Raw genomic sequence first — 12,707 nt, 5'->3', positions numbered from 1 at the left:
TCATCTGCACTACCAACTGCTCGTCCTACTATCTTTCGCTCTGTTTTTCATGAGGATGATTATACGCATCCATGTCATCCTTTATATGTCTATCCGTCTGGTATTTTAGGGTCTTCATTAGTTTCTGTACCTTTTGATGGTACTGTGTATGGGAGTTGGAAACTAACCATCCTTGTGGCTTTGTCTGTTAGAAATAAACTGGATTTCATTAATGGTTCCTCAGTCAAGCCTCCTGACAGCTCTCCCTTGGCGAGACAATGATAGAGGTATAATGATTTGGTCGTCTCTTGATTAACCAACTCCCTGTCCAAAGACATTGCTCGTAGTGTTGAGTACTCTGAACTTGCCAAAGATATTTGGAGTGAGTTGGAGGAAAGGTATGGTCAGACAGATGCTGCAAGGGTATTTGAGCTTTAGAAAATGTTAGCTCACATCTCACAAGGATCACTTGATATTGCCTCATATTTCAACAAAATCAAGCAATTGTGGGATGAAATTGATGCCTTGTATATCAGTAGAGTCAGGTCTTGCAATAACTGTGGTTTCAAATCTGACTATCAGAAAGATGATGATGTTCAAAAGGTGTATCAATTTTTAATGGGTATCAATGATGTATATGTGCAAACTAGAAGCAATATATTCATGATTAAACCATTTCCATATGTGAGCACTGTATACAGTATACTATTATCAGATGAGAAGCAGAGGCAAGTCTCTACCTATCCTCAGTTTCTCCCTACATCTACCTCTTTCAATGCTGGGGTGTCTACACAGGGTTTTCCTTTCAAAGTTAATTTTGATGCTCAAAAACCTCTTACATGCAAATATTGTAAAAAATCAGGTCATACCATTGAAAAATGCTATAAACTATATGGGTATCCTCCAAACTTTAAGTTCACAAAAGGGCCTGGCAGCAGGAAACCTGCAGCTCATGTTGAATTCAAATCTCCTGGTCCTTCTACTAATGTGGATTCTAATATGGGTCCTGATTCTGTCAACTCATCTGAGTCTGATAATGTTTCAATGGTCCCTGGTTTGACACAAGATCAATTCTCCCAGCTAATGATGTTACTGCAACAGTCCTATGTGTCTCTTGATTCCTCCTCTACTCCCACTCTAATGGCTTCTGCTAACTTTGCTGGTAAGCTGTTATCAAAAAGTATTCTGCTCAAGTCATGCATGCTTTCATAAGTAGATAGTTTTATTTGGATCAGACTCTGGAGCTTCTGATCACATGACCCCTCATAAGGATTTACTCTTTAATATGCAAACACTACTTGTACCCTGTCTAGTTTCTTTGCCAAATGGGTACAAAGTCAAAGTTCATTTAGTTGGTTCTTTGACTTTGTTTCCAAATTTCACAATTCATCATGTTCTCTATGTTCCCTCCTTTCAATACAATCTTATTTTTGTTTATAAGTTGTTGGAACAATACAATGTGATTGTCCTGTTTACCAGAACTTTTTGTGTTATACGGGCCCCTTCTCTGAAGATGCGTCTGGTTCTTGGTAAACTGGACCACAATCTCTACAAGCTTTTACTTTCTCCTGTTGCTTCTCCCAGTACCACATCATGTTACTCTTCTATTGTTACTTCCCCTGTTATTCCCCTTGTTATATCTCCTGTCTGTGTTTTCCCTTAGATACAAGCAAATGTAAAGAATGTTAATATTGTTGATGCTGATGAAACACATGTAAATACCGATGCTGATGAAACACATGTAAATACTGATTCCACCCTGAATAATATTAATAAAATAAATGTGGTTTGGCATTATAGGCTTGGGCATATTCCTTTTTCCAGAATGAAACACATCTTTATGCTTGGGTCACATTTATCTTCCAAACAGTCTTTTTCCTGTCCAATATGTCCACTAGACAAATAAACAAGATTGCCATTTCCTGACAGTAGTATACAAACCACCAAGCCTTTACAGTTGATTCACATTGACACCTAGGGTCCATATAACTCTCCTACTTGTATTGGCTCCAAATATTTTATGATCATTGTTGATGATTTTTCAAGAGACACTTGGACCCACCTAATGGGAGCCAAAAGCAATTTTTTTGTGACCTCTTAAGAGCTTTCATTGCCATGGCTGAAACTTAATTCCATCTAGAAGTCCAAAATATGAGAAGTGACAATGCCTTAGAGTTAGGATCCAGCACTGTTGGATCAAATTTTTTTCTGAGAAAGGGATTTTTCATCAAACAACATGCCCTCATACTCCACAATAAAATGAAGTTGTGGAAAGGAAGAACATACATCTTTTAGAAACTGCTAGAGCCCTTCTTTTCCAATCTGGTCTCCCTCTTAGATTCTAGGGAGACTGCATACTCACAACCACCTACTTGATAATTAGGTTCCCGTATCATGTATTAAAGTACAAGAGTCCCTATGAGATCTTATATAACAAACTCCCCACATACTCAAATATTAGAGCTTTTGGATGTTTATGTTACTCCATTGTCCCAAAACCTCATAGGGACAAACTGTAGCCTAGGGCCATTCCTTGTATGTTAATTGGTTATCCCTTGGGGAAGAAAGCCAATAAACTGTATGACTTACAGAATAAAACATGTTTTATCTCCAGAGATGTTATATTTCATGAACATGTATTCCCTTTTATTCAATCAAGATCTACTTCCCCTACTATGTCAAATTTACCATTTTTTGCTTATTTTGATCACTCTGTTAAGCAGAATTCCTCATTGTTCCATGATTTCTTTTATCCTGCCCCATCAAATACATCTCATGTTTCCTTTCATCCCTCCAACTCTGCTCCTTATGACTTTGCAATACCTCTGAACAATTCTCCTGCTTCTCCTAATCCCTCTTCTTCTTTCTATGAATCTGAATTTCCTCCTTTAAGGAGATCATCTAGACCTCACAATCCTCCTCCTTATCTGCAAAATTATATCTGCATTCTACCTAATCATAGCTCCAAGTCTGCCAATTCTACTGTTATGTCTAACTCTAGTTATCATCATGTATTTGAGCCTACTACTTATTCTCAGAAAACAACTATCCCTGAGTGGCAGAATGCTATGAGAAAAGAGTTTGAGGCATTGGATACTAATGGCACTTGGGATATAGTTGAGTTACACTAGGGCAAGAAGCCAATTGGCTGCAAATGGGTATAAAATATTAAGTATAAAGCTGATGGGAGTAAAGAAAGATATAAAGCTAGACTTGTGGTAAGGGGTGATACACAAGTTGAAGGCATAGATTTTCATGAAATCTTCTCACCTGTAGTTAAAATATTTACTGTTAAAACTTTAATTATTATAGCTATTAAAAGAAATTGGTCACTATTCCAACTAGATGTTAACAATGCTTTCTTGCATGGGGATTTAGATGAAGAAGTTTTTATGAAACTTCCACTTGGTCTTTCAGTATGTGATCTGCCCCCTGATTCTGCTTCCACTGCTTTGGTCTGTAAACTAAAAAGATCTTTGTATGGATTGAGACAAGCTTCGAAACAATGGTATGCCAAAGTGTCTCAATCTTTATCTTCTAGAGGCTATGAGCACTCCTTTAATGATTATTCCCTTTTCACCAAAGGTTCTAGTGATGCTTTGGTAATACTAGTGGTGTATGTTGATGACATTATCATCACTAGGGCAGATCTGTATGAGATTGCTGCTGTGAAAATCTTCCTCCATGATCAATTTAAAATTAAAGATTTATAAAATCTTAACTATTTTTTGGGTATTTAAGTGTTTTATTCTGAGGGTGGGGTGTTGCTGCACCATAAAAAGTTTGTGCATGATCTTCTCAAAGAGTTCCATTCCTATGATTGTTCTTCAATGATATCTTCTCTTGATATGTATGACAAATTGCAGGCTGATCATGGTGATCCCCTGCCCAATCCTGAGACTTATAGGTATTTGGTGGGTAAGCTCAATTTCTTAACCCACACCAGGCCTCACATTTGTTTTGTAGTGCAACATTTAAGCCAGTTTATGCAGAAGCCTTGCCTCTCTCACATGTAGGCTGGTTTACATTTGCTCAGGTATATCAAGGGTACTATTGATTTTGGGATCTTCTATAATAAGTCTTCTGATTTTTCTCTCAGTGTCTATTGTGATAGTGATTGGGGATCTTGCCCGGATAGTAGGAAGTCCATTAGTGGTTTTGCATTTTGTTAGGGGGATGTCTAGTAGCTAGGCTAGAAGTCAAAGAAATAATCTGTGGTATCCTTGTCCTCTGCTGAAGCTGAATATATGTCTATGAGTAAAGCCACTGCTGAAATTACTTGGGTTTGCAGGCTTCGTTCTGATTTTGGTGTTGTTTTCTATTCTCTTGTCAGTCTGTTTGTGATAACCAGGCAGTCATTCACATTGCTAAGAATCCTGTCTTCCATAAGCGCACCAAGCACATTGAATTGGACTGCCATTTTATTCGCACCCAATTGAATGAAAGTCTGCTTCAGCTGCTTCACACTTCCAGTGCTAATCAGCTCGCTGATATGTTCACTAAACCTTTGGGGGGAGCTATACATCATCTGCATCTTCACAAGTTGGGGGTTATTTTACCCTCCAACTTGCCGGGGGTGTTGAGATACAAGCAAACACAACAAATTAGCTACTTGGGCTTCTTTTTTTTTTTCTTTTTCTTTTTCTTGTTATTGGGCACACAAGTCCACAATGTAACTATGTATTTATATTAGGATATGTAATTAGTTGAGTGGACATATAAAAATACTGGGTCGGCCCATCTATTAAAAAAAAGAGAGAAAACATTTTAATATCTTTGTACAGATTCCATCGGTCACTTTTCTCTCAATACAAAACACATTGAAAAGCTAAAAACTTCCATTTTTCTCTGAGCTGCTTTACAACAAAATCTCAATAGTTTGTGGTTGAATCAAGTTTTAACAATTGTTTTACTATAATTTTGTAAAAAAATCATTTACACTGTCAATCGTAAAATAAGTCATTTTTTATAAGATGTTCACTAGTTTTCGCACCCAAATTAATCATCATATGCTTTTAATCAAACCCTAACCTAAACCAGCGAGCTGGTAGGTGCAAAATCTTTTTATCGCTAATTAAAGTGAAGGTGTACAAATATATTTGATTGTGTTGATATTTTTTTATATAAGTTTATTATGAACGTATTTTATCTGATCTTAGGATGATCATCTGATCTGCCGAGATTTAGGTAATCTTTCAATTTAGTAGGATTAAGATAAAGATTTTCATGATTTTAGGCCTAAATTGAAACGGAAAGAGTATTTTGAAGATACTGAAAGATCTTCAAAAAATATGAAAGCGTACATATAGAACAACGAAAGCAAAAGAGAATTGTTAGAGTTAAGACAATTTGGTTCTTTTTAAAATGATATAATTTCGTAAAATACTCCTCTAAACTTAATTTCAAAAGTACAATAAGTTCAACGCTAATAAGAATGTCCTTAAAGATAATTAAGGAAACAGTTGAAGAAGGAACAAATTCTAAATCTTTTTCCAACTAAATCAATCTTCGCAGAAAAGAAAATGACTCATCGTGAACTCTAAGCTGGCCGTTATATATAGGAAGCGCCCCTTGCTGAAAGATTATTCACCAATAATTAACCAGAGGAACAAAAAGAAACAGCATAAAAAAAATGTCTTGGGTCATTCGTACAGGTGTAAGCCTTACACTGATGAAGAGCAAGTGAAGGGTATACTCAAGAAATATGATAAGAATAGAGATGGTAAACTTAGCAAGCAAGAACTCAGGTTAGCTTTTAAAGAGATGGGTTTGCATTTTTGCCGTTGGAAAGCTGGAAAAGCCCTTCGTTTTGCAGATAAAAATGGTGACGGATATATTAACGAAGATGAGATTAGTGAGCTTGTCCAATATGCTTCCAAATGGGGTTTTAGGATTTCTTAGGCTTCTACGTTGTTTTTAGATCTGTATCTTCTTTTGTTGTCGTCCTCGTCGTCTTATTTTTTGTTTGAGAATCAAAGATACTTGTAGGGTCTTTTGGGAGTTTTAATAAGTATAAGTACTATGTAACTGCCATATGTCGTACATGTCTATGTTTCGCGTTTTCTATGTAAATTTTGTTCTTGTAGCCAAATGATATAAGCTATCTTCGACATTTTCTTCTCAGTTATCCCTACGAGCTTTCTTATCTCCTGTACAGGTGTGCTGAGGCGGATCTAAAAATTTAAGTTTATGAGTTTTTACAGAAATCTTAAGTTAATATACAATAATGGATTAACGGACTGGATTCTAATCTAATTATTCTTATATATTTAATGAATTTTTTCAATACAAATAACGAATCTAGACAAAAGTTACTGAGTTCACGAGAACTTATAACTAATGCACTAAATTCCCCCTAAGGGTATGTAATATTGAAGTGGAGCTTTTATTTGAGATAGTTTGATCATGTCATACATAGATATTAGATGCGTCGATTTGTACTTGAGAAGGCCATGATGATTCAATTAGGTGTTAAAATGAGATGATGATTCAATTAGGTGTTAAAATGAGCTGAAGCAGATCACCTAAACTAATAGTTCTAAGCTCTCTCCGACACCATGCAATGGTAAATCATGATCTTTGTCGCGCTTGAGGTTTCCAATATAATGAGTTACATTAAATACAAAAAGTAGGCATTATTGGAACATAAAATGATTAAGTAAATGATTACACACATCCACATATATTAAAAACAATTTTAGAAAGAGTTTAGCAGGGACAAGTCTTATTTAGGTGACCTTTTAGGGTAAGAAGCAATAATTATTACATTTGCTCCCTAAATCACTGCCCCAGGGCATAAAGTTTGACACGTCCACTATCTCAAGTTATTTTATCACCCTCTCACCTCCCTTTTCTATTCAAAGATTCTTGAGATTTTTTCCTCCAAAAATCGTCGAAACTATATGGTCTTGTTGTGACCCTTAATTACCCGTATGAAAAAGACTCATCAAAAGTTGAAATTCGAGGATTTTCAAATGTTGAAACTTGTTCAATATTGAGAATACTAACCAGTTTACAAAGTGGACGAGAAGGAGATTAAAGCAGTGTTAAACATATATTTGCATGTAATTGCCTACAATTTTGAATAATATAAATTCTCAGAATCATTCTCGGCTAGGCGTAGACTACTTTTAGGTTCAATTCACACTTATCTTAACACCAAAAGATACGCAAACGGATTGGGAAAGGGATAAGTTGTCTCTCTCTATGCTACGCTATTACATGTATCATGCTTGTTTACCCTTTAAAATGGATAACAATTTAATTTATACGTGATTTTAAAGATATGTGAACTAATTCAATACAAGTGATTAATGACGTTAGATAAAGCAAATAAAAAATATAGTAAATAGCCAAACCAATGACGATAGTGAGTCCGAGCTCGGTTAAAGATTTAACAAGAAACATGCCATCGGTTCCGAGTTTGCACTTATGAAGAACTTATGAACAAAAACAATTACTTTGAATGAGTTTTAGAAACAAAGAGAACAGAAGTATATTGTCTTGGTATGTGTGTTAGAGTGTGTGTAATGAATAATTAGCTTTCCCTTTATATAGTAGGGGAGTTTTACCTTAGATAAAATCCTAAGAAAGGTAAAAATCTTCCTTATCGTTAGTCACTGATTTTTCGCCGATACGAGCCGAGATTCATGCTGTGATATCCGGTTGGGCACGGATATTACGGCCCTTTGTTAATCGTGTGCGGCTGTTTGGTAATGCTCTCTGAGGTCTCGAGACTCAAACCGAACCCGGGGGACGTGGTCTCGATGGCTCCGAGGGCAGATATTTTTCTCGGGCCCTTATACGGGAGGCTCCTGATGTGATTCTGATTCCTTACAGTCACGTCCTTGCTCCATTTGCCTCACTGGAAATTGGGGTGTTCATTGGATTCGGTTTTACCCGTATACAATACTATACAATAGATGGTGACCTTATTGCTGTTTAGATGGAGTCGCGAGTCAGCAGCAAACACGCACATGATTTTGTGCAAGTGGTATCAATCTATGGTATGTGTCTAGGGCGATGAGTACCAAGACTTCACTTAATTCCTCCCCAAATGGTGTTTATTTTGAAACATTATCAAGAGATTTCTATCTATATTATATATGCATGTACATCCAACGAGTTATTTTAACGATTCCCATGTTTGTGGTTTGAAAAGAAGATTCCCATGCTTGGCCAGGAAATTTATTCGAACCTAATTAAGAGAAATTCAAAACAAGTTACATGCTCGTGCCCCGCAACAACTAATACAGTTAACATTTTAGAACTACAATTTTGATTTTGGCATATATTGTATTATTTTAAACTAAAAAATTGTTATTCATGTACACACATATTTTCAAACAATTATTTTTATTATGGTGATATCTATATGGTTGCATTTTGTTCCCATTTATATTTTCCACCTATATATATGCCATCCCTTTATTTGTTGCCATAGTCGTATGGATCATAAAATCATAGTATATCTAAAAGAGATTTTCATTTCCATATAAAATGTGACATCATGTATGATGACATCATCAGGCTTACATATTTCGGCCGATAAAACAAACATACTCCTCACTTTTACTCTAAAGAGAATTGCCTTTATTCCCGAACTATGTGTTGATTTTTGGTCCAAGGAGATCAATATTCATGAACATAACACTAGGGTTACACACGGTGACGGAGCCAGGAATTTTATTGAGGAAAGTCAAAATATAAAAAAATAAATTTACCAAAAAGTCAAGGGGTGCCATTATATAATAGATATACATATTTTTTTAATTACCGAATTACACATTGTAATTTTTCGGTGAATGGGATGTCACTTGACACCTCTTTGGCACATGTGTCTCCGCCAGTGATTACACATTGCAACGACTAGGAACCACGAATTTCATTCCGCTAGTCACCACTATTTTTTTTTTTTAGGTTAAACTGTCAAATTTTATTTAACCAAGTATAAGTATTTATATCGCTAGCTCAATTAGACTCTAGAGCTAGACCCTATCTACTACCTATATAAAATAATATATCAAAAGAAGTATAGACCAAATATTTTTTTCTACTACTAAGAGTACCTAGCTTTTGTTATCTACCTTTACAATCAACTTAAACTAGCTAGGGAAACTATGTAGCCTTTCTAAATCTTTTTGCCATTTGAATTATGTCTGCCCCCAGATATGCATATCCAGTACAATATCTTTGATCCTCTGAGTGCAGGTTGCCATCTTTCCTTGAAAGCATCGGTGGTTCCTCTCTGCCCAGGTGTGGTAGACCACTGCTGCAAATAGAAACACTAGCATACCACCTGTGACTTTGCTGGTAGCCCTCCTTATTATCCATACAATCTTCTCATCACAGCTTCCTATCTGGTGTTTTTTTCATATCCACTACAGTAATATAGCCTAGATAATTCTAGAGTAATCACATTCAAACATCATATATTCCATTGTCTCCTCATTGTTCATTCCAAATAATACATATTCACGTCGTACTGATATTTCCCATTTATGTAATTGATCAATATAGAGGCCTTGTCGCAATATAGAGCTACTTACTGCTGAATTTTCCTTGCTTATAGTATTTGGTCAAATCATCAATAGGTCTTTTTAGGATAAACCAGTCCCTAGTATCAAATATCTTCCTAATGAGCCAACAAGCCTGCTTAGGAGTACCTAGAGCCATAACATTTTGGTCTTTAATGTAGAAGCTATGGATCCATTGGATCCACAGAGTATCCTTATTTGTAGTTATAGCCCACAACAACTTACATATGGAAGCCTTATTCCAGGAGTAGATATCAAGAACATTTAGTTCACCTGCTGGCATTGGCATACAAATTGTATCCCAAGCTATCAATGCCCTCATAGATGGTTGACTGCTTCCTGTCTATAGAAAAGTTCTGCAGGTTGTTACAATTAATTTGCTAATCTTCTTTGGCAATAGAAACACATGCGCCCAGTATGCTTGCATTTCAAATACCACACTCTTAATTAGCTGAAATCGTCCACTATATGATAGAAATTTGGCTATCCAACAGTTATGTCTAGCAGTGATCTTCTCAATCAATGGCATCCATTTTTGTATAGACAGTTTTTTAGAAGACAAGGGCACTCCAAGATATTTAAATGGTAACTCTCCTAGTGTGAATTTCATTTCTTGTAGGATCATTTCTTTGAACTCCCTAGGAACGCCATCAATATACAAAGCACTCTTCTTCATATTATCCTTGAGACCTGAGACCTCACAGAAATGAGTAAACCTTTCCAGTAGCAAGCTAATAGAGATCTTGTCTGCTCTATAATATAAAATCAAATCGTCAGCAAAGCATATATGGGTTATGTTATTTCTGGATCATTTAAGATGGTAGTTAAAGTCTGGATTGTGCTTCAAACTCTTCAAAGACCTATTTAGATACTCCATCACCAATATAAATAGGTAGGGAAACATTGGGTCTCCCTTTCTTAGCCCTTTCTTTGCTTGGAATTTAGTAGTTAAGCCTCTATTCAATAACAATGACTAATTGACAGTAGTTACACACTCCATTATCAATTGAACAAACTTCACATGCATTCCAAATTCTAGCAGTATCATCCTTAAGAAAGGTCACTCGACTGAATCATAAGCTTTCCTTATGTCTACTTTAATGCAACATCTTGGTGAGACCCCTTTTTGAGTATATCCCTTGACCAGTTTGTGTGCAATAATCATATTATCCAATATGTTCCTTCCTTCAATGAATGCTACTTGAGCAGGTCCCACAATGGAATCCACCACCATCTTTAATTTTGCTGTAATGATCTTTGAGATGAGCTTGTACAAAGTGGAGCAACATGCTATAGGTCTATATTCCTTAATAGATGTTGCGCTTGCAACTTTAGGTACTAACGTTACTGTGGTACAATTGACACTTTTTAATAGCTTTCTATTTGTGAAAAACTCTTATATATCTTGTTTAACCTCTCCCCCAATAACCTTCTAGTATGCCTTAAAAAATTCAGCTAGAAATCCATCTATCCCTGGAGCCTTATCATTTGGCAAATATTTAAGGGCCTTGTCAATGTCGTCCTCTGTTACTTATGCATTGAGTAGTTGTTATTGTTCCTTGGTAAGACAATGACCACTTCTAGCTATACCAATATCAATACACGGGAGTTCAGTAGCTGAAGTGTCCAAGATTGTTTGAAAGAACCCTCTAAATTCTTGTTCTATCAATATTGGATCAGTCACTCTAAGCCCTAGGTCATTACATATAGATGCAATTTTGTTCCTAGATTGTTTGTCCTTCAAGTGAGCATGAAATAATTTAGTGTTCTGGTCACATGCTTTTATCCATATTGCTCTGGATCTCTACCTCAGTAACTGTTCATGTACTCTTTCTCATTTTTCAATCTGCATTAGCAACTCTTTTTCCTTCGCTATTAGTTGGATGTTGAATGGATCTTCATCAAGATTTTCTTGAGTATTATGCAGTTGCTCCCTGAGATGACTAATCATTTTTTCCAGTGAAGATATCTCTTTGTTCATTTGTTTTGTCTTATCTTTCAACCTTTGTAACTTCAGCCAAAGTGAGTACATGTTATTCCCCTATACTTGTTGATTCCACACCTCATGAATAACCCCTTCAAACTCCTTATGATTTAGTAGCACATTATATAGTCTAAAGGCTTTGGTAGGTAGATTTTGTCTAAATCAGTGTTGATAATAATAGGAGAGTGGTCAAATACTCCTGCCATTTCAAAAGCATCCTCTAGGCTACTATAATGTGTATGCCAAGAAGCATTCCCAAAAGCCCAATCAATATTGCTATATATTCTACTCTCTACATCCCATTTATTACACCATGACAATTGACAACCCTTCCTATTCAATTGCCCCAATCAAATAGCCCTTATGCATTCTTGAAAGTCTACAAGTTCAGCTTGGTGCACAGGTTGCCCATTAATTCGATCATTGACAGACATCACATTGTTGAAGTCACCTATAACTAGCAAAGCCTCAAATATATTGCTATGTATTTGTCTGAGCTGCTCCCATAGGTCTTTTCTTCCATTTATTTTATTCTTCCCATATACAAATGTTATGCAACATGAAAATTTTGATCCCTTATCGTTCACTTGACAGTGTATCAATTGAGTGGTTGCCAAAAGTATGTGTACATGCACCGTGTTTTCCTTTCAAAAGAGCCATATTCTCCCATTTTTACTTATAGTTTCATCTGAGTATACTTTCCAGTCTTTACAAAACTTTCTTCTAACTTTGCTAACACTCCTAGACTTTATCTTTATCTCAAGGTAGCCTAGTAGAGTGATTTTATGTTTTGGTAGAAAGGCCTTGAGTTCTTTCTACTTATAGGGCTTGTTCAACCCGTTTATATTCCAGGAGCTTATATCATGGTGGATTTTCCTCATTGAGGCTAATCCCTTCAGTCACCTTGTCAGGGCTGCTATCTTCTTGTATTCTCAATGGACTATATTTGTTTCGTTTCAGCATATTCTCTAAATCAGTTTTAGTTAAAGCTCATTTTTGTTGTGTATGTCCTTCAGTTTTCATCTTTTGCTTCCCTTTAGAGTTTGGTTGTATCTCCATCTATTGCTCAGTAGTTGGCTCTGTAATAGCTTGAGTTTCCTGTTGTTTCTGTAGTTGTTCAAGATTCTGCTCCTTCTACACCTGTGGTTGCTCAGTAGCCAGTTTCACTCTCCACTGAACAACATGTTATTTTCTGTGTTATTCCTTAA

The 12,707-nt window shown here is 36.0% G+C and overlaps 1 protein-coding gene across 1 annotated transcript; it reads left to right on the top strand.

Moving 5' to 3' along the window:
• Window positions 1-420: 420 nt before the first annotated feature.
• LOC138905284 (uncharacterized) lies at window positions 421-5,880 on the top strand. Its single transcript, XM_070193792.1, has 9 exons — window positions 421-1,141; window positions 1,293-1,600; window positions 1,643-1,720; window positions 2,703-3,081; window positions 3,292-3,647; window positions 3,735-3,886; window positions 3,946-4,015; window positions 4,313-4,473; window positions 5,634-5,880. The coding sequence occupies exons 1-9, from the start codon at window positions 421-423 to the stop codon at window positions 5,878-5,880; spliced, it is 2,472 nt and encodes an 823-aa protein (XP_070049893.1).
• Window positions 5,881-12,707: the final 6,827 nt, after the last annotated feature.

The sequence above is a fragment of the Nicotiana tomentosiformis genome, chromosome 2, assembly GCF_000390325.3.
Source record: "Nicotiana tomentosiformis chromosome 2, ASM39032v3, whole genome shotgun sequence".
In the NCBI taxonomy this organism is placed as follows: domain Eukaryota; kingdom Viridiplantae; phylum Streptophyta; class Magnoliopsida; order Solanales; family Solanaceae; genus Nicotiana; species Nicotiana tomentosiformis.
Note: the sequence above shows the minus strand (reverse complement) of the source record. Positions and strands in the feature narration are given on the sequence as shown.